Source organism: Anser brachyrhynchus, assembly GCF_964034855.1.
Source record: "Anser brachyrhynchus genome assembly, chromosome: 7".
Lineage (NCBI taxonomy): Eukaryota > Metazoa > Chordata > Aves > Anseriformes > Anatidae > Anser > Anser brachyrhynchus.
Genome location: NC_137701.1, coordinates 29,439,013 through 29,461,869, shown reverse-complemented (window position 1 = coordinate 29,461,869; position 22,857 = coordinate 29,439,013). Strand labels below are relative to the sequence as shown.

The 22,857-nt window shown below is 39.9% G+C and overlaps 1 protein-coding gene across 8 annotated transcripts in view; it reads right to left on the bottom strand.

Moving 5' to 3' along the window:
* CNTNAP5 (contactin associated protein family member 5) overlaps positions 1-22,857 on the bottom strand; it is a 289,841-nt gene that overhangs the window by 146,877 nt on the left and 120,107 nt on the right. For all 8 annotated transcript variants that reach the window (XM_080600797.1, XM_080600798.1, XM_080600801.1 and 5 more), the window contains 3 exons: positions 12,726-12,873; positions 4,322-4,525; positions 1,353-1,537 (listed from right to left, as the gene is read on the bottom strand). In XM_080600797.1, the coding sequence (XP_080456923.1) occupies positions 1,353-1,537; positions 4,322-4,525; positions 12,726-12,873 (537 nt within the window). The remainder of the gene's footprint in view (positions 1-1,352; positions 1,538-4,321; positions 4,526-12,725; positions 12,874-22,857) is intronic.

The window sequence follows — 22,857 nt, the reverse complement described above, 5'->3', positions numbered from 1 at the left end:
ATAGCTTTGACCCTGGCTAGTTTAGTCTGTAGCTGTTCCAGAATCTCACTGCCCAAATGGTTAGGAAGTTTCTCATACTTCCTCTATTAAATGTGCTCATGATTTGGTACAGAAGATTTTTAACAGGTGGACAAACTCCATTTTCAGCACTTTGAGAAATGTAAGGAAGGGAAATTCAGCTGGAACAGGACAGGAGCATAGAGCAGGCACCTGCCACTGCCAAGCCATCAACATTTGTCGCTAAGGTGCACTGGGAATTGGTCTTTCAAGAGAAATGAATCCAAAGTGCAGAGAGGAAACTTTTGATCTCAGAGCAATGAACCATGCCAGTTCAACGCATCCAGACAAGGTGATGGCTCTGACTGTGCAAGCATAACCCTGTGCCCTATGGGCTAGCAAGACTTGGTAGACAAATGTGTGGGGATAAAAATTAACATGAGTAATTTGCAAGCAGGTGTGTATAGGTAGGAGGAACAGATAAGATGAAGAACCGTTTTGCATATAGATATGATGATAATGGTGGGGATTTATGTTTGTTTGTTTTAGAGTGTTTTTTTGTTTGTTTGGGGGTATTTTTCACTACAAGCCACAAGAACTGAATTGCTGGAGTGATACAAACTGCACTTTTCTTTTTTTTTCCACACTTTGGCCTCATCATGGGGGAGCACACCAGCATTAGGTTTTCTGGGCAGATAAGATGTTTCTTCTGCTCAGTCCTTCCTTGGCCGTGCAGCTCTGGCTCCCTAGAGCCGGATACTCAGGATCACATCCCCAGATGTGAAGGGATCTGGGTCACAGCCAGATATTTTGACTGCTCTGCTCAGGGTCTTCCGCTCCTACAGGGAAGGGGATAGTCTCTACCCACTCTTCTCCATGCAGAACAATCTGAGCAAGGTGGCGTCCAGATGGGCACAACTCAGAGCTGGGATCCCCATGTCAATCTGATGCAGCGATAGTGTCCAATGAACCCTTTAAAATCATATTGCAGATGATGAGAGCACTTCTTCCTGTGTATGAGTGTTCCCTGAAGATGTGGCCAGAACCAAGGCTTCCACCAAGGCTATACTTTTTAGATTAGGTTTAGCTTAAAGTCTGACATACTTTGAAATATAAGCATAATCCAGTGCCTATTTGTCCAGAGGCTAGCCACTTCCAGGGACTATAGCATGTAGAGTTGCACTGAGGTAGTCTATGATTGTTACAGGGAACTCTGTAGAAAGTAAATATTAAATAAAGAAAATATCTTTGCTGGAAAGAAACAGCTTTTAAGAAACAGTTGTTATTTTCCATCACATTCGTTTTACACCAGTTCAGCCTCATCTCCCATGTTATAACCAAAAGGCTTCACACACCTCATAATCGATATCCAAGTGATCTGAATCCCCCTTCGTTCGGAAATGCTGAGTGTGCTTGTCCACCGTGAAGTTCACTTGCTTGTTGAAGCGCTCTATGAGAACCGAGTGCCAATGCTGGTCATCCAGGAGACTGCCCAGGGTGACGGACGTGTGGCTGTTAGTGGAGTGCAGGTTGGAGTCCCCTGGAGGGACAGAGACAAAGCTTAAGATGTCAGAATTATCTCCAGGCCCTTAAATCAAGGGTTAGGGCTCAAGAGGAGAGAGGAGCAATGCTGCTCTATGCAAACTGGAGCCCTGCCCAGAAACAGACCCTTCATAAAACTTCTCTTAGATTCTTTGGCCCTCTCATTTATATCTACATGTAGACACACTTTTCCTTCCCTGGTGTTTTAAGAGTTCCCTTTGAGTTGCACCGAAGTCTGCTGTCTATTCACACTAACAAACTACTCCTGACATTTCAGTTGCAGCTACGTGTTTTTTATATTTTAGCAAGAAAATTACACCTGACCATTTTCAGAGAAGAAAAAAAAAAAAAAAAGAACCACATTCAGTGAAACAACATGATTGCAAGTGTTTCATTCAGTTCTAAGAGATCCTTAAACCTGTTCTAGATCTCTGCAAGTTTAGATTAAGAATCATAAAAATATTTAGGGCCTAGTCTTTCAAGCACCCTTCTGTTTTCCAGCTGCCTACATGTCTGAACATTTCAGAGACTCATTTAAAGGGAATGTGTCTTTTATTTTATTTTATTATTTTTATTTTGTATTAATATCCCAGCAGAATGGAAAGAAAACATGCTCCAAAGGTGTCAGGCAAGATGCAAGCACATTCAGGAACACATGTCAAAATACTTGCCTCTGACATATGAATGGACACAGAGGATATGAAATAGCCAAAATCTGTAAATTTGAGGCTATTGTTGAAAGAAAATAACTCTTATCTGAGAGTATGCATTCACACAGCCTCTTCCCTGGAAGAAGTTAAGATAGTATTTTTAATTATACCATACTCTCATCCTAGCATTAAACATTTGGAAGGGGAGCACAAATCAATGGAGTCAAAGGATTACATATTCAGAGGTTCAGGATGCAGTTATTTGGTCCAAGTAACACTCAAATAACTAATTAGAAAAATATTACTTCATCATTTCTATCATTTGATGAATAAACTAAATTAAAAGAAAGAAAATACAAGTTGGCGACTAAACAATTACTGAGCTTATGTAAGAATGAAATCCGAGAGAGCTGTGGAAAATTGTTACTAACATTTAAAACATAGAAAATTAAGCACAAGGAGAAAAAATGCAGAAGAAATTATCTTGAATTCCATTTTAGTGTCTCCAGTTTGCTACCACGAGTTTAAGACTTCTTTACCAGACAAACTTACTGAAGTGTTCTGGAATTGGAGAAGAGGGCTTCAGGGGGAACTTAACAATATGTCTCAATAACTGAAGGGAAAATGCAAAGAAGATAGAACCAGGCTCCTTTCAGTGGTGCCCAGTGCCAGGACAAGAGGCAATGGGCACAAACTGGAACACAGGAGGTTCTGTCTAAACACCAGGCAGCACTTCTGCACTGTGCAGGTGACAGAGCACTGGCACAGGCTGCCCAGAGAGGTGGTGGAGTCTCCTCCTTGGAGACCTTCAGAAGTTACCTGGACGTGGTGCTGGGCGCCCTGCTCTGGGCGGCCCTGCTAGAGCAGGGGTTTGGACCAGATGGCTTCCAGAGGCCCCCTCTGACCTCAACCATTCTATGATTCTGAGAATTGCTAGTCTAAGATGTGCCCCTACAAATACCATGTATTACTTGATGTTACACCTCCCATTTTTATTAAAACCTTCAGCAATCTAACCAATGTGAACATGAACCACAAATGGCTCAGACTACTTTATTCAAAGTTATTAAGACTGAGAGCAGTAGTGAGAAATGTGGATCTTAATTCCCTCCCCTCCTTGCCCCCACCCCCATGGTTAACAAAAGAAAAGGTTTTTGTTTTAGCTTTCCATTTAGATGGGCTACAGGGGCTTTCACACCAAGTTAAACACCCAAATACAGTAAATGCAGGTCCTACCCTGACTTAAGTGCCAGCAATGCTGGCATGGTAACTTCTGCCCAACTCAGACCTCTCACATATGAGAAATGTGAGTCAGCATGAACTGCTGAGGCAATACCATGGCTCTCCCACCGCTGAAGCTAACGAAGATTCTGCAGTAAGGCTTGGAGACAGGGAATGATCACTCCTACTACAGTAACTCCTGACATCAAAGTGCTTTAGTGTATTCACCAAGAAAAAGCAAGCACCCTTCTACAGAGAGAGACTAAGCCAGCCTTTCTTCTCCTCCTGCAATCCAGCATGATCATATGCTCGAGGCCTTCCAGATATTCACAGTTCTCAATTACAGCCATCTCCAGGAACAAAGTAATATCAATGTGCACAATGTTTTGATCGGAGTGTTTTCATTTAATTTCTGCATTCTCTGCCAAGTTCTAATCACAGAATGGAAAAAATGAGACACAGTGAAAATAAACCTTTAGAGCCCGAAGCCATACTTCCTGGGAATGATGTTCTTAAAAATAACAACAATAAAATAGCAATAAAAAGTGAAAGAAGGAGAACTTCTTAAAATAAATAATAGCACTGCTTCAATGCATCATCAAACAAAGACCAAAAGTAATCACTAAGCAAGCTCTACTGTGGCCATCTCTAGTTAGGAGAGCCGAGGTCTCTTCTTGGCTCATCTATCATGTGTCCTGCATGACATCAGTCAAGTCTATTCTCTTTTCTTTCCCCTCTCACCTTCTCTGACCAGTATTTAAACTCTGAGTTCCCTGAAGCACACAGCAGGTGTTGCTGGTCTGAGCTGAAATTACTAGATACTGCTTAATATAAATAACATATTCATAAAAGCAACTTGAAACAATCCTTGTTAGGGCAATATGCACACCAATAATCCTGACTGTTCTTACCCAGGTTGATGTGCAATGAGAGCTTTCCTTTCTGCATTTCTAAGGTAATGTAGTCTCCACGCTGTCCTTCTCCATGGAATAAGACTCCATCCCCCTGCATGCTCTTGAACTTCAAGGAAACCACATCTTTGAATGTGCTCATAAGCTTCTGATTGAACCTGTAGAGGAGGGAACTTCTGCCGTCGAAGTCTGCAATATCTGACTCTGGGAGAAAGAAGATGACAAAATGAAGAGGGACAGCATGAGGAGAGGGAACATAACATCTCAGAATCTTTTAAATTATTGATTAGAAAAGAGTACATCTACAGGATGTACATGGCACCTGTGCGACCCTGGAGCCATACTACATTTCATCCATTTCCAATCCTCTCTGTTCAGGTTATAAGGCACGCTAGAATTAAAACGGAATTCTTCTGCACTTTTCCTCCTCATTCTCATGCAAGATTTGTTTTCTAACTTTACTTTTTAAAGCAGACCAGGCGCTTTCCGTTGTATTCAGATCTCCAGAGCATCCCTTGTCACGTTTGTTGTTTGTCTCTTAAACACACACAGGATATTATTCATTACTTTGAACACTTCAGTTCTTACTCCACTCACTTTTTCTAGCTTCAGAAGTGTCTGTTGAGCTGTTTCTGCGTGTTGGCCATGCCCGCATCCATCTTTGCATCCAAATAGGCATCATCTTAGCCTCTAGGGTTGGCTGCTTGTTTGTGATGGGCATTTATCAACCCTGTTTCTGCATGCAAATTGACTGGGCTGGCGAGAATTTTCAAATACCAATTCAAAAAACTTTTGAAGGGATTTCATGGGAACTGGGCATCTAAACTGATTATACACCTTCGAAAATCCTATTAGAAACATATTTTCCTTTTCAGCCAGCCTCCAAAACCTGATCATTGTGATGGGAAACAAGCTGTCAGTTCTTCAATTGCAATCAATATTTCCTGTGGCAGCAGCAAAATACAGTACTCTCTTTACAGAACAAAGTGGCATTTTAAGCAAAGCAGATTTTTAGTAAACTTTTTTGTTTGTTTGTTTGTTTTCTTTTCTTCCCTCTCCCCCGCTCCTTTTTTTATTCCTTCACCCTCTTTACATTACCAGAACATTTCACGTAGTTTTAAATACTTTTAACTAATGCATCATAGTCAAATATGACTGACATATATTAATTCAATTCTAAGTTTTATCCAAATGCAATTTGTTAAAAACCATGGATAAAGTACGTACTTGTAAATAATAAATCTTTCAATTGGTATTTCCTTTTCTTAAGAAAAATAATAAAAAATAAGAACACTGGAAGAAAACAACAACAAAAACTCTGAACAAGCATTTAACATTCTACGTAACTACTGGGATACATATATAAAGACAGAGAATATCTTTGCAGTGAAAAAGAAGAAAAAGCATAGGCTTTGTTTGCAAACCACATACTTTAATGATAATCTAAAGCAGTTGGTTTTTTTCATTTTCTTTTGAAAAATATCTGAAAGGTCCATAAGCAAGAGAATCAAGACTTCCTGGTCAGCAACCGTATTATGATTAAAGCTAGTGTTTTAAGTCACTTAAGCTACCTTGAGAGTTCTTCCACCCTTTTGAGCTTTAATGGTAGTTTCACTTTTTCCTCTTTAAAAACCAGAAATAATAGCTGTGGATCTCCCACTCCTTTTTTTTTATTATTATTTTATTATTATTTTTTTAAGACTGGACCCAAATTTAAAGATATTTTCAATTAAAAGCTATTACACACTCAGAAAATAAACACCTGTTAATGATTTGTTACTACGGAAAGCATCATTCATAACTTCTGCATGTCAGAACAACAATTTGTACAAAAGTTTGACAGCACACTACAAACTTGAGGGTAGTTCAAAATGTAAATTTCATGGGAAATTCTGTCACTCCAAAACTGATTCCATTCCAAATAAAAAGACAATTATTTATTCAGAGATTGAAACTACAAATAAATTTAATCCTGGGAAAAAAATCCACTACAGAATAAACTAGACTAACTTCTTATCAATGTTGTCAGAATTATAAAATGCTGTTTAGAATCACAAGTGTAACAGTTGTTGCTGTAGGAAGTATTGTTACAGAAGTATTCGTGCCATCTGCTTTCCCTGTTTTTACTTTTGATTTAGGTGTTCAAGTTCACCCTCCCCCTCCCTAGAATTGCTGCTTTCTCTCTATTGACACTTTGACTGCCAGTTTCTATAAAGAAAATTCAATTCATGGTTTAGTTCTTATGAATTTTCCCTAGCTATATTAAATACTTCAAGTTGTTTAAAAAGTGAATTCTAAGTACATCATAAAAATAGTTTCATTTTAACACAGGCAGGAATTGGGAAATAGCTTACTAAATACATATATATATATATATATATAGTATTTAGCATCTGATTTTCAGTGCATTTTGAGGTTAAAGTAGATTTTCCTGCTAAGTGTCCAAAACAAAGGTACTGCAAGAGAAAGAGATAACTGATTCAGTGGTGTCGTATAGCAGTCTTTTTTTCTTTCAAGATCCTCACCCCAAATAATCCAGGCGCTCAGTCTGAATTCACACTTCATTCCTTGTTCTTATCTCTCCACTAAGCCACAACATAACATGCAATTTCTAGAACAGTTCTGATACCAACATTTACAGAGTGTAATACAAAGGAAAACCTGCTTCAGAAAAATTCTGCTTCACTAATTATCAGTTGTGAGGACACTGGCCAGTAAATAGCCCTGAATGAAATGGGAATATGTCAAATAAATGCTAACACTGGCTTCCAAAAGTCATTAGTGGCAGTTTGCATGACAACAAATCATTGGCTTCCCATTAAAAACTGAAAGATCTAGCACAATTCTAATGCAGTCACTGCAGAAAATTTGCTTGATTGTTCGGTATTTATTTAGAGCCCACACATGCCTGTAATCCACTTGTGCAAGAGAACAAGGATTTGAAATTTTATAAGTCTCAGGAAATCTGTAGAAATAACAAACTAAAAACATGTGGTTTCATTCTGCACTACCCACTGGTTTGTGCTCACTGAAGAGAGACTTTATTCAGTCTTCATATTTTCCTATGCTGTCCTCCATCAACAAAGCTACAAAATTCATCAAAAGTGAGATCAGGTAAAAGCTGCTTCTTCCATGTTATTCTTCTCTGACCCACAATTCAAACATTCCTCTGCTGTAAATACATACATCCTTCTGCTCACAGGTGAAGAAGTCTCCATACAACAGAAATTCATCAAGCTTTTCTTAAATTCATTAGAGGTTGTGGCTCAAGGGAAGCTGGGTACTTTATTCCACTTCAGTTTGGTTTCCCAACACAGATCCTAACATTAAAGTCACTTGGGGGTGGTTGGAAACAGTCAGTTGAAGGTGGATTTTCAGGCTAAATCAACCTTAAATAAGTAAATAAATAAAAATGGCAACATGTGACCAGAGGACTCAACCTATGAGACTAGTTATCCTGACAGAAGACAGGCTGGGGGAAAGGTGGGTCTATGGAGTTTACCTGTGCAGCAAGGAGACAGGTGGCAGCAGAGAGGATACTCATTTATTCTTATAAAGATGATCCTCCCTAGTGTTTTTGGAAAAAGTAGCCACACACTAGGCAAAGTTATTCCAAAATATCCTCAAGGTACAGTTTCAATTTGAGACAAAAACTCTTATTCTGGCACCTACAACAATGAACAGAAGCCTTAGCTCCCTGTAGGAGGTAGGAGCTCTGTTCCCTGTCTGAGCAGACATCCCTTCTGGCTGGTCATGACTTGCTGGTTTCAGGTAGTCTGAAGCAACCTAACCTCCCTCTCCACAGACCTCTCAGACATGCATCCCAAGGGATGAATCTGAACGAGCACCTCAGAGGTCACTGTTCTGCTAGGCAGCTTTGACCCTATCACAAATCTATGTCTGACTCCTGGTAAGCGATCCTTTGGGTATTTGTCTTACACAGGTGGTTACAAACACTACTGGTCAGTGCCATCAGACAGACAGTGGTTCTCTGTAATGTGTTTTTTTCCATCTTATCACAAGGAGGGAAAGGTGGGGGGTAGGGAAGAGAAAGAGAAAAAAGAGATCAAGAATCATTTCATCTAAAAACACAATATCAGATCATATTCCCTGGAGCAATGAGAGCAAAAGATGAGAAATTTGAGTCCTGAACTGCAAATGAAAAACGCGTCTCTCAAAGGCAGAAGATACCCTATCTCACACCCTATCATTGTTTCTCCTGTGGTTTCCCAGCCTGTTAAATGAACATACCCCTGATCCTGCTGATGCATTTTGGGCCGCTAACCAGTTATAGAATATGATCAGCATCTTCAATGCAGCTACAAATCTTATCCTATAAAAGCAATTGTGTCAGCAGATTTTTTTCCCCTGCGCTAAGCTAACAAGACTATTCCCAAGTATAAAGATAGTCCCATGCTTCCCAGCATCCAAAGCAATTGGTTTGCCAATTGTCTGAACACCAGCTCTGTTGCAGCTCCAGTTATCTCTTATGATCACACTATTTCTGGAGTCTCTGCTGCAAATGGCCAGTGAGAGCTAACGCACACCTCTTCATGGAAGTCTCCATTTAATTCATCATACATCCCTTTTTCTGAACAGGAAGCATCACTGTATGCTCTTTTAAATCAAGACCATTTAATTCCTATTTTAGTACCTATTTTGAGGATGTGAGCTGGAATCTTGCAGGAGTTTCCAAGAAATGTAATTAAATTTCATTTAAATACCTACTTTCAGTGTGAGAAGGAAAACAGCAATTAGCATGTGTCCTCTGACAGCCCTGAGTGCTTTGTTTCACGTGAACTTTGATCTATATAGGCTAGAGTCAAGCAAACTCACAGGCGTGAAAAAGCTTTTCTGGTAAAAATATGTATTTGTGTTCCAATGAAACAATCTCAGCTGGCAGCCAGTTAGAGGGTGAAAAGAAGAAGAAAAAAAAAAAAAAAAGGAAAGCTCTTTTGTTTGACAGACTACTGTTTGAGATAAACTCATAATAGTATATTAATTATCCCAGGAGTAATGAACTACAACGAGTGCCATTCAGTAGCACAGTTCAGTCACATGGTAAGTCAGCCACTTCATCATCCAGTGTATATTGCAGTTAATCTCTAATATGATCGTTCGATATCTTTTTGTTACTGTGTTCTGGCAGAGACCTCTGTGACCTACAAGACCTGATGCCTTTCATCTGCCTCCTACTACACAGTCATCGTTGAAAGCTACCTTTGCCAGAAGTTAGCATAAGGTTGTGCTCCTGGGACCTGTTCAGCAGAGTGTGCTGCACAGCACAGGCTCGCTCCACAACTGGAGGTCAGAGCCTTGCACAGGCACAAGAGTTTCACACTCAGTTCTGCCATCACAAAAATGCTTAAGCAGCAAAGCCACAAACGTCTCCTACAGCTGCCATCTTCTGCTCAAATATGCAATGTTAAAAAGGAGCTGATGAGATCGGAGCCACGGGCCATTTTGCACGCCTTGGTGTAGCAGTGAGGTGCTCAGCTTCATGTTTGGCAGTAGTCCCGCATTTTAACAGACATACAGCAGCACATTAAATTCAAATGGCCTAAGCTGTCAGTATCCCCAAACTTTTATTTAAGCCATCCAATGAATGCTGCCACTTGCACAAAAAGAATCTCCAGCTTGCCTGTAAATCATTGCTTCTGCCACTTTCTGCCCAGAATATATCACTGTAAAGCAACTCTGTTTCCAGATCAGGTGCCACACTTTGGGGCAGCAGTTGCTTGAAAGGTGGAATATACAGACAGAAGTCCAGCATCACCTGAATTTTAACCTGCTACCACAAGTAGTTTAAGAGGTAGAAATCATCCAGCAGTTGCAGATGCATATTTGTGCAGGATCTGGTTCACCTGTGTCCCTCATAAATGTGTTCTCTTTTTATATTATGCTTCACGACTGGAATCAAAGCTAAAATGCTGGTGGAAACACTTTCTTCAACTTTAGTGGACTTAAGAGCAAGTAGTCTGTGTTGGTTTACTTGACAAAGCCTTTAAATCATTCCAACAGCATAGAGAGGATTGGGCATAACTGCAAATTAGGTTCTTACAGATTAATTTGTATCAGCTTAAACCTATGGTACCGGTAGGTGATTAGAATGCTGTTCCTACTTCCAGCCTCACATCCCTTCTTTCATACACACAGACGCTTGCATGAAGGGTCATCTCTTAGAGATGCTGTACATTTGGGCCATTTGTTCTTCCTTAAGCTCCATTTTCTCCCTTCCTTGTCCCCTACTGCCTCTAGTAATTTTATGTCATTTCTTTTAACTTTTTTCAATTTATTTATATATTTCCTGTGCCAGGATTGAACATGGTGGATGAGTCTGTATGCTGTCGAGCATTACAAAATGCATTATGTAGGTGTACACCAGCTCAGGATCTGCTGCAGACATTCCATCAGTTTAACGGTAAAGATGACATTTTATAAATGATCATACATCTTCGTACAGTGCTAGAATGCCTGGGTTAGGAGTAGCCAAGACTGTGAAGCTATATAAGCAAAACTTGTAGACAGGTATTGCTTGGCATACACAATTTGCCAGACAGAAATCTGAATGGCACATTTATATAAATGGAATGAATATTTCAACACCCTGTAAAACTTTTATGAATCCCTTTATTTCTTTTCTGCCTTCCTTCAATCTCACACCTTAATTCTCTACAACCATTTTTATTTCCAGTAACTGCAGGGTACAGGATAAAGAGGAAGACTTAGATGATATCAGCACAAGGAAACTCAGCCAGCAAGTCACTCTGAAGTCTTCTTTATATCACAGAAGATACAACCACAATCTGACATGGAGGTAGTGCCCATATAGTATTTCACGTGGGGAGCACCAAATCACATTCAGCTGAAAAAAATTCCATCTTCAGTTCCAGTTTTTATTTGCAGCAAGTCTATTTGGACTACATTTTTTACAGCAGAGGTTTGGTCACTGTAATGAAAAAAAGTTCCTTGGGAATAGATGATATAGCTGTTTTGGAATGATGACATCAAGGGCAGTTGGTTTTGATTTGCAGGTTTCAGTTTACAGGTCCACTGGTGGGAGTGAAAAAGGTCTCTTGGCATAAGTAGCTACCTGTCCAGACCAGGACATTGCAGGTCTGTACTTAAATGAATAGTCCATAGTGCCTGAGCATCAAAGTAGGTGGAGAACCAGCATCTTAAAAAAAAAAAAAATTCTGAATGGAACTTTCGGATCAACACAGACTATAATAAGATCCTTCAGGCAAAACCACATGAACTGGCTGTAAAGCCTGAGACTGCTGATGAAGCCACTGAGAGTCCAGGAGTGTGCTCTCAATTCAGTGGAATCATGTGAATCAAAAGTTTTAAGACAATTTGCACTTTGATACAGCTCAGATGAATCCAAGAACTGTCCCAAATAGGAGTTTTTCTACTTTACAACCCCTTTTCTACACCTCCGAGAAGGAGATAAGGACCTAATCTAAATAGGGAGAGGTACAATTACAGTAGCATCACATGATGGTGATCTGTGCCACACCACATTGAATTTTCTGGCCAAAGCTTGCAAATCCCCTCAATTCCCCCGTAAAATTTTACCTGTCTCCAGCAGTGTCTCTGAACACTATAAAGTCACATTTCAGAAATAAAACCACAGCCACCAAAGAAACAAATACTGGATTTGTGTTTCCTCATTTGTGCACTTGTCTTCATCTTATGCCTGGGAGCAACACTGGTTCTTTTTCTTTACTTCCATACACTTCCATGGTCATAGGTCATATATCTGCAGTACACAGAGATAACTACGCAGATGAAACACCCGCAGGTAACAGTGCTCATAAGCTGCTCCAAAGCCCACATGACAAAGTGATACAGATAGTGTCTCAGAAGATCATCACCATATCTTGAAGAAAAGCATGAAAGAAAACTCCTGTGCAAAACCAGTAAAGCAGCAAAATTATCTCTGAAGCTGTGAAATCATCAGCCTCAAATAGAAATACTAGCTGCACAAGCTGCGCCGCTCTCCTCAACTAGATAACGTTCCTTAAAAACAAAAATAAACTATTACATACTAAAAATACACTTAAGCAGATGGTAGTATCATTCCTAAATTAAACCCTATAAAAAGATCCCAAGTAGCTCTGTGTCCTTCAATGGGACAGGAGGTTCCACAGCATCAGACCACCTTGTGCTCACAAGCAGCAGCAGATCACTGTGTTGGGCTTAGCTCTGGGAAAGCTTCACCAGCTGAGCTAGATGGGCTAGCACATCCCAATGCAGAAAGACAAGGGCAACTACTGAAAAAATAAATGACTACGTATCCCATGTTGCATTTTAATTCATACTCTGATGCATCCCTCCTGCAGCACTGACAGCACCAACAAAAGCTCTTTGAGAAAATGTGAGTTAAGACTTTGCCACTTACTATAGGAGCAGCCGAAGACCTCCACTCTCAGTCCTATCTGCCCACCGACATTCCACTTCAGAGGGACGAAGCGCAAGAATCGGGCTTTCATGGAGTGCAGGAGCTTGTGGTGAACCACACTATCAGCATTGCTGTTGCCTGTGAAAACCTGGAACAACAGAAGCTTTAGTGAGCACTGAGTTCAGAATTAAGGATGTAAAAATCATTCCCTTCCCTGATTCTTGGTCTTACAAATTACTTAAAATGATTTCAATTGTTTTCTTCTGAGTGCTGTGTGTCTTCTGCAGTGAGAAAGGAGGGAGACAGGAGCACACAAAGCATCTCAGCAGTGTGGAGGAACATATACAGGGTGTTGCAAAAGCAAGTTGTAGAAGGGATTACAGACGATACCACAAGCATTTCTCCAAGCCCAGGATATTCCTGAGCACCACAATACTCCACCAGACTCTGACATACCCAAAGTCCCTTCAGTACAGCAAGGCTCAGTTAAGCATTGGGTCATTCTGCATTCAGGTCAGCAGAAAGAGGTGGACACAAGGCACTGAGATTGGCGAGAGCTTGGTAAGGCAAACAGGAAAGTATACATGTACACATGCCGCAGAAAACTCAGCAAGACACAGAAAGAGATGAAAGCCTGAGTCACGACACATGACAGTCAGCAGTTTGACAGCTTGCACTCATGAGAATTAAAGCCTGCACAAACAGTAATAATTAAACTTTCTTTTCTTGACTATTTGATTAATTGCCTGCAACTGCAAGCCAAAATTAATGGCCCTACTCAGAATTAACACTCAATAAAAGGAAATTCTCCCTTGGAATTTTTACTCAAATGTTCATTTTTTCCCAAAAAATGTTGTTAAAAATTATTAAAAAAAAATTGAAGATCAGGGTGTTCATGCATTACTAAACCCAGCGTGTCACTGTTTTTTTACAACTAAATTCAATAAAAGTACTCTTGAACCTTTATAAGGCACAATACTTCGAAACCTTAACATACTTTTTTCATTTCACCTTAAAAACACTGAACTGGAAAAAATTTCCTGTATGCGCTAAGACTTATTTTCTGCTTAATCATGATTGCAAAAAATAGCATACGCCTCAATCCCTAAAACATGGTTAGCAAGTGCATTTCATTGCTATTTTGCTCAGCTCTGAAGATGAATAATCTTACTGAAACAATCTCTACAACCCCAGCTACCTCAATGAAGTGAAGAACCCTTCAAAACTTGGGACTTGTTAGAAGCTTATCAGGCTGAAAAGGGTATATAATTCTGCTACAGAATCCCAGTCGTCCCCCAAGCTTTGTTTATCCTGTATCTCTTATAATAAACTTTCTCTGCACAAGATCTTGTTTTCTACAAGGATTTTGTGATGGTTAACTAACCTTTTTCAGATTCAGCTATATTATATAATTAAAACCTTCTGGATGGGGATTCTTGCTGGTCTTAATTCAAAGTTAACCACGTACAGCAGTTCAGCAGCCATCGGATATGTTTTGAGGAGTGCCACAAGTAGCACTTCAAGATGTCCTGGGCTTACTCATACTGCTTTCTAGATGGCAGACAAATTCAAATTCCAGCAGAGATAATTTCAGAGGGTTTTTTTCCCTTGTATTTCAAGTGAAATGATCTTGTTCTTCTCAGTAATGAAACTGTCAGCAGAGAATAAATCTCACAGTCAGAGTTGTGGCAGCATTCGCATTTTTATTATGACACTCACAGATATAATAAGGTGGATGGACGAACGGGAGTGTTGTTTGTATGTTTAGAAAGCTCATTTCCTGAAATCCTGTGATTATATAAAAACCTCACCTTTCATAAGGAGAAAAAAAAAAAAAAAGAAGAAAGAAGAAGAAAAGAGTGGGAACAAAAAGTTTTGAGTCCTCCCAGTTGTAAAAAAAAAAAAAAAAAATGTAATGACTAGAATGCAAGCGAAAGGTGAAAATTAAGAGACAAAAGAAAAAGAACACCTTAATATAGCAGTACTGTGAAACAATTTCAGGGTCTCTGTTGCTTTTTTTCTCATAATCCTCTAACACACAGGGCTGTCAGTACTGCACATTGTATCACAGCCCACAAGCTAATAATTTTCTTGTTTATACGAAAAAGAAAACATTCTGGGAGACCATATTGAAAAGCATCGCACCTCTAGAAATACCTCCTTGCAATGAGGAAGTAATAGAAACTAGGTGATCTGTGCCTACGGAGGGCAAACTGAGCAGCCCACACATTCCTGCTGGTGAAGTAGGTAGGAACGCAGCCTGTGCTGACACAGCACCGCTCAGTGACCAGTGGGCCCTTGAGACCACTGAAAAATTGCAGAGATGTCTCACAACTACCCATAGCTGCTGCTAAGGGTAGTTCTGACACCCTTCTCACAGGGCAAACCTGTAAGGAATGTTTTTATTATTATTATCATTATTATTATTTTATTCCTTTTTCTTTTTTTTTTTTTTTTTTTTTTTTTTTTTTTTACAAAGCTCATGCAAACCACACCCCCAGGCACACCGCTCAGGAGCATCACCATAGCTCACAGAGGCAGTCCCCTGCTCCAGGCAGACGGTGCGTGCAGCACGCTCCAGGGGCCTCTTGTGCAGTCAAAGGAGTCTTGTGCTTGTGCCAAGTAAAACTGAGGCAGCTGTACCCTGCTGTCTGTAAGCAGACCCAGGTGCCCACCCACAGGCATCTGTGCCAGCACATTTCTTTCACGACACCTCAAGGAAGAGCCAGAATTGCCAACACCCATACTCCAACACAGTCACAATCCAACCTGACATGCAGCTTTCTAAACATTCTTCCCATGCTAAAATAGCTCCCTTCATAAAACAAATGCATCCTTTAGAGCAGTGTTTATCAAGCTTCTCTAATAACCAAAGAGCCACTGAAACTTTTGGAGGAAAAAAAAAAATCCACAGGCAACACATCGACCTGCACCTTTGAGCTGGTTTTGCATGCAGCCAGCACATCTCTGCTTGTTGCTAACTGCAGGGCATCACTGCATATGCCTTTAGGATTGCTTTGATTTTCGCTTTCAACTCCCACTGCTCTACAGATCACCTTCCGATGTTTTATGGAGCACCTGTGGGCTGTAGACCATTGATTGAATAACACCAATTGCACAGATGGTCACTTGAAAACTCAGATCCACAGCTGACACAGAAATAATCTATCCATTAAAGAAGATGAAACAAGGACGCAGTACCAGATTTCTTAGCCCTGGTGGTTCAAATATTGATTAACAGTAAAGCTATCGGTGAGAACGGCAGAAATACTTCCTCTTGAGAAACAGCCTCTATTACAACTTGTTGCTGACAGGGATTAATTCACAGGAACAGAACGACAAACCAGCACAGAAAACAAAGCACCCACATGGCGTTTCCCATGCAACACAGTTGCTCTAGGAGGGAGCATAACACTGAAATCTCACAAGCCCTATAAACACAGCAGACTGATGATTTACCTGGGAAATTTTGCTTCTGGCATTATATGGGGCTTATAAATCAAAAAGCTCCATTAGCACCAGATATTGCCACCAGCTTCTTGAAGGCAAAACGCAGCCTGTTCCCCAGCTCTAGTGGCTGTGAGGTTAACAGCTTGCCACGGGCTGGGCTGCCTCTCGGACCAAGCTTGTTTCATGATGCCTGGCTGCATGGTACCCTGCTGTGACACAGACTCTGGCACCGCAGTAATATTTTATGTGGCTTTTTAATGAGCCAGCAAAGGCAGGTCCCGCTTGCATGAAGAGGTGACATAAGAACAGCTGCAGTGGTTCGGAGCAGGGTCTGGCCAGCCCAGTGCTCGGTTCATGGGTTATGCTGAAGGCGAGTAAATAGAATTCCAATTTAGTACTGCATTAGCAATAACATATATGAAGAAGAAAACTTTCAAAAGATGTTCAAATCTCAAAGCTGCTGGTGATATCTGGAATTTGGAAGTGTAACTCCCTTGGGGAAAAAAATAAACAAAACACAATGCTGACAATTTTTGTTTGTTTGTTTGTTTTAATACAACTTTTTCATTCACAAGGATCCCAAAAGCCGTTTAAGGGGAAGCGCTCAGGAAAATGTTGTGCAACTATATTGAAATACAACAGTTGGTCAATAACCCTGCACACACACATTTGTTTCTCTACTTGATGTATTAATTCAGATCTATGCCAGATCATACCTGTGAAAGATGTAATATGTTCAACTTCAGGTTGCCCTTTGGCCAAACTCTCTCCAGGTTTAGACAGACAAGTGGAAATTTGGTGCAAGAAAATTGTCTGAAAGCCTAATCAATTCAAAAGATAGCATCAGACTTAGGACTTTATCTCAGTCTCCCTGCATGCACACTCTGCACAGCAAACAGCATCTTATTTACAGATCTCCAGAAGGTGGCTCCCATAATGACTCTGCTGAATATATTTTGCTCTCCCACTTTGTTAGGCAGGTAATGGGATGGGTTCAAATTGTGTATGCAAGCAGCAACATAGGCCCAATCAGCCCTGAACAGCAAGCAGGCAGACCTGAGGTTAACTATCTTCTAGGGGAGATATTTTAGGATGTATTGAGTACTCTCATTTCTGCCAAAGTCACTCTGATGAACTGAGCTGAGAACAAAAAAAAAAAAAAAAATCAGGTTATGAATGTGCAGAGGGCACGTAACACAGATGTTAGCAATTTACAACATTTCAACCTCCACTGAAAGAAAATACAAGTACAGAAAAGAGCACTCCACCTTCAAATCTCACCCATGATATTGCAGTATGCTTCCTCCCCTGCCTAAAGAAATAAGGACAGGAGCACACTTCATTCAAGATATCCAGCAGCTTAGCAAAGGAGCCAAAGTGAGATAAAAAGCAGCCAAGCCTGTCATAAATCCCAAAACTGCAATACTTTGAGTAAAGCAATGCCATTCTCCCTTTTAAACTTCCTTACTAGAATGAGAAAGATCACAAACTGGAAGGAGTTAGCACTGTGATGCAGAACATGCTTCCTGTTCCATTTCTCCCAGGACCTTCTCTAATATTTGAGTGTACGTGCACTTTAAACAAAGCATGAATTTCTAACTAAGAAACAAGAAAGTCTGAAATAGGAAGGAGAAAACATTGCCTAGTTTTTCACATTTTCTAAGTTGAAATAAGCTCTGAGTCACAGATGGTTTTTATCTTCTCAAGAGGCAACAGAATTTCAGTCCTACTCAAATCAATGTTACCTGAGATATAACTGCAGAACCATTAAGTATTACATCCTGGTTTTGGGAGGAAGTCACAGTCATCTCTACTTGTATGTGTGGAACGAGACTGAATGGTACCATGGCAAGGACACAATAAAGCCACAAATGCACCATATGGAAACTCAGCAGCCTTTGATTTTAATGGAATGCTACAGTATTTTTACAGAACAATTATACTGCATCACTGCCTGCTAGCAACACCTAGGGTCTATACAGGTTTCTGGTAGCTAATGAGACTTTTATAGCAATAAAAATTAAAGAATCCATTTAGGTTTTGCTGCAAAATGAAAGCAACTGCCAGTTTTGGCAAGTCTGGAAAATTTCTTCACCTCAGCCTAGCCCCAAAACTTAAAAGCATACATGCAGATGTAAAAAAAAAGGCCTCGAACATTTCACATTTTTTAAATACCATGCACATCAATAGTGAAAAATGTTTCTTTGCTTATGTAACAGAAAAGCCCTGTTCCACTTATCAAGCCATATCTGTTAACGTCATGGAGAAAAGCAATGAAATTGCTTTGCTGTTGTCTCAAGCACCCTGCGTCCAGACTGCGAACCACTAAAAGCTCCAACCCATTTGGAAGGTGAGCTAAGAACGTGGGGTTCGTGACAGGACCTGGCCCCTGGGAGTTGCTCTTCTTCAGCATGTGGCCTTAAAACAAACATCCTTTTGCTATTAGTGGGGGCCAGACCATGGGGAGAAGGAAAGGATGACAAGGAAGACTGCATTTTAGGTCTTTGTTTTCACCTAGGATGCAGCCACATTTGGCACACAGAATATAAACTTCTGCATTGTGTTTTCTCACTTTTTCTAAGGAGTTATTATTATTCTTTTTTCTTCCAGAAAACTCAACTCAAATGATCTCTAAAACTGAAGTACAAATTTTTCTGCTTTAGGAAGTCAGTGTGAGCCTCTTCCACTGATTTCACAAGGTTACAGTCTGAGCCCAGGAGGACCCAGCTGCCAGCCTGGTCCAGGGGCTGGAGGCCCGAGTGGGAATCAGGAGGGTTGGATGTGTCCTTTGAGCATGTCACACACCTCCAAGCATCTCTTCCTGCTTCACATCCATCTTCCTTGTTAATGCACCACGTTCTTCATGACAAAATGTGGCCAGTCATTTCTGGTTAACAATCCAATCCACTGAGCTGAGCTGCCTGTCTCCAGGCTCATGTTTTCCTTTCTAGGTTAAACACCACGATTCCATGTAGTCCAAAGCCTGTCCTATCTTCAGAAAGAGCAGCCAACATTCTGCTTATATTTTGCTTTCTTCTTTCTTAATAGCTGCTTAATTTTCCTCCATGAAACACTCATCCTTAACAAGAACATCAGAAACAAGCTCTCCCGGCACAGTGTCTGAGCTGCTATTAGGGAGGAACGGGGATAAGAGACACCTGTCAAAATTATCCTCCTGTAACAGAACAGCTGAGGAAATGAGCTACCCTCAGTAAAAAGAAAGTAATGAAAAAAAAAAAAGTTTGGTTTACAAAAAGGTAGTTTAATTTGGAGTTTTCTGTACATAGCACAGTGGTCCAAGGGAGAGAAAATACAATTACATAGCGTGGTTCATCCCACTTCATCACTTCTTTATGTAATCTGCACAAGTGGGAAGGCTATTTGCCTCTGTCCTGCCTTGTTACACTGAATGCACACCCTTGTCTCTGGTTAGTTACTTCCCAAATACAGGAACACTCACTTTTAACAGTATCATTAGCGGGCTATAATGGTAGTAGGGTGATGGTTGGACCAGATGATCTTGAACGTCTCTTCCAACCTTAATGATTCTATGATTATCCTCAGATAGATGACTGCCCAACACAAACCACATTTATATAAGGACACTGTTTATTGTCCTTGAGGGAAGAGTTAGTAGAATTGCTCACAGAATTTCCAGTTTTTTTAAAAAAAAAAAGATACGTTTTATATATAAATATATGGCAAATATTTTGCAAGGTTCCTTTCCTTTCCTATTTACTCATGTAGATGTAGCCCAAGTATCTTATCCAACTTGAAGCAGGGCAGGCAGCCCCTCCCAGCAATGGACCAAATACAATTTTCTCACCCTTCTAAGGGACTTTCTGAAAAGAAATGTGATGCTGCATCTCACATAAAGATGCATTTCAGTGATGGAGAATTGATCCCCATCTTCAGTTTTTAGAATCATCTCTGTCTTTAGAGCACTTGGAGATGAAGCTGTTATTGCTGTTATTATCACCGATACATAAATTAATAATAATGGAAGCAAGAAGCAGCAAAATTAAACCCGTAAATTATAAGTCTAAGCTAAAAGTCGGCAGCTAATTCCTGCTTCTGTTCAGCCCCCTGTACTTTATCTTAAGGGCAATCCTACATACAGATAGTATTTTAAGCTATATCATAGCAAAGGATAAATATTTCCCCAGTACCTTGACTAGATTAACCTTAGCCAACAGACTGAAACCGCTCTTTCCACTGCCAACATTAATCACAGGTTTCAGCTGTTCTTTTACATAAATCTCATGGAGACCTGCATGATTTGTATTAAATTAGTAAGATTAACAGTGCAGTGAATGTGTTTGTATCTAGCAATGTTGGGGAACTCGGGGAACCTTCCCTGTACTTAGTTTCATCAAAGTGCATTTAAATAGATGGCGCTGTACATGGTATCTCTCTGGTTATAATTTGCCAGACTGATCCAGCAAGATGACACCAGAGGAGTGTTAGTTATTCCATGCAACAGCAACCTTAGATGAATATTGTGATTCATTATCTTACATTATTCTCTGTTACAGAATTTTATGGCATTTTCATTTGGATCAGTAAAGTAATATCCTGTGGAAGAGGACAAATAGGGAGCCTTGATTTTCTCCAGTGTGTTATAATGCATTGAAATGCACATGCATACACGTATTTTTAGACATACATTGACTTCTCCTATTCAAAGAAGGAAAAAGAAATGTAGAAAGTTCACATCCCAGCCAAGATGACAACAGTTAACATCTCAAAAGGGCACTGCAGACTGATCTCACTACGCTATTTACCTTAATCAAGATCTTCTCTCACGAATGCCATCATCATAAGGTACACAAACATAAGGTTACTAATAATACTAACAAAAGCAACTGTTTCTAAGGTTTGTTATGCTTTCATTACAAAAATAACATGTAGTTGAAAATTAGAAAAAAAAAAATTTTGCACATGTATTTCTCTAGACTTTTTGACCAAGCCTTGTTAAACTGCAAATTCTGCTGTCAATAGACCATGAGTTACATCCTATGTTGGCATAAATCATTACAGAACCCTTTGCAGCAGTGAAACCATATTTGTGTACATCAACTGTAGTTTTGGCCAGGTGAATTATAGAGACTTCTTGCTTACAACAGAAGGGTTAAATCTGGTTGACATAACTTCCTCCTATGAAGCCATTACTGTAATGTTTGTAGCATCCTACAGCTGAGTCTTGTCATTCCACTTTCACATTGGGGTCTGTCACTGAACCACATTAATTAATTCCCAGGATGCTAAAGGAACTTAAAAAACCACCTTACATCCTCCTGCAACAGAATAAGATGAGCTTTTGCAACATCTCTGTGGGCATACGTATAATACCTTCCAAATGCATGTTTGCTCATTGACTTTCAACCGCACATTTTATTAGGCCAACCGCAACAAAAAATCCTGAGCAGTAGGATCTGAAGATCATGACATTCTCTCAACTACAGCATGTAAAAAGGAACTTTATGATAGTGATCTAAGGAGGAGGTAGCCTGGCATTCTGACTCTGAAGCGTAAATTTTGCCTGCATACGCAAAAGACCCGTAACTGTTGTTATGGTAGTGCATTAAATCAAGTCATGATACATTAAGCAGGTCCAAGATCAGAATAGGCCATAAATAAAAAGTGCTTCATAACTTTTATTTTTGAAAATGGAAAGAGGAGAAGTATTGCTCAGTGAGTTGGAAATTTCAGGACTTGTAAAAAACATATTTCAAAATGAGCACGATCACTGTGTTGCTGAATGCACAGGAAGGAATTTGGAAATTGTTTCGTGGAACTAGAGGAGTTTCTATGCAACAGAGGTATCTGTAAATAACTAAAGTGGACTGAATTCTGCTGAACTGTTTATTAGACCTTCAAAATGAACAGCATTCTTGTCCTTTTACCAAGGAAGATCATCCTAGAGAAACCACGTCTTTACATCCTTAACAGCAAGATATGCAATGCAGATTTACACACACACACAGAGGAAAAAAATCACCAGTTTTCAAGCAATTGTAGGTAGTGACCTATAGAAATGCAATGATTGCTGGTTGTCGTCCTCTGCCAAACCGCTCTGTTTAAATAAAAGGCAGCAAAGAATCTGCTGTGGAAATATTCCTAAACCTTGCACTCCATGACACTAGAGCCTAGTTCAGGAGCCTCACACACAGTTTTAGAAAAATGTAAGAATATTAAGAAAATGAGTTTATTTCTATATGGACCAACCACCCAACATTTATTTTAATGGATACATTTAAATAAATTAAATTTGAGCTATGGTTTAAGTGAATGAAAAAGCAGAATTATATTTTAAAACAAATATAACGTCAATTATGTCAATAATAATATCTCTCAACACTAATTGGATAGGTTTTTTTTTCTTCTTCTCCTTCCCCTCCTACCCTATGTATTTCTTACCAAACTTCTTGTAAACTGTCCTTTCTTCCTTCACTTCCATTCAATTTTGCTGTAAGTAATACCCAGGCAAATGCTTAAAACTAGAACCTTTATAGGAGGAGTGTCTCCACAGGTACCAATATTTCCCATTTAAATACAGAAGATGATGGGGGAGGAGGCAGGCAGGGCAGGAAGGTATGTGAAATCAATAGCCCCTTAACAAGTCCTTCTCCTGAGATGTAAAATCTAACATACATAGCTTTTATATTCCTTGCTAATCTCC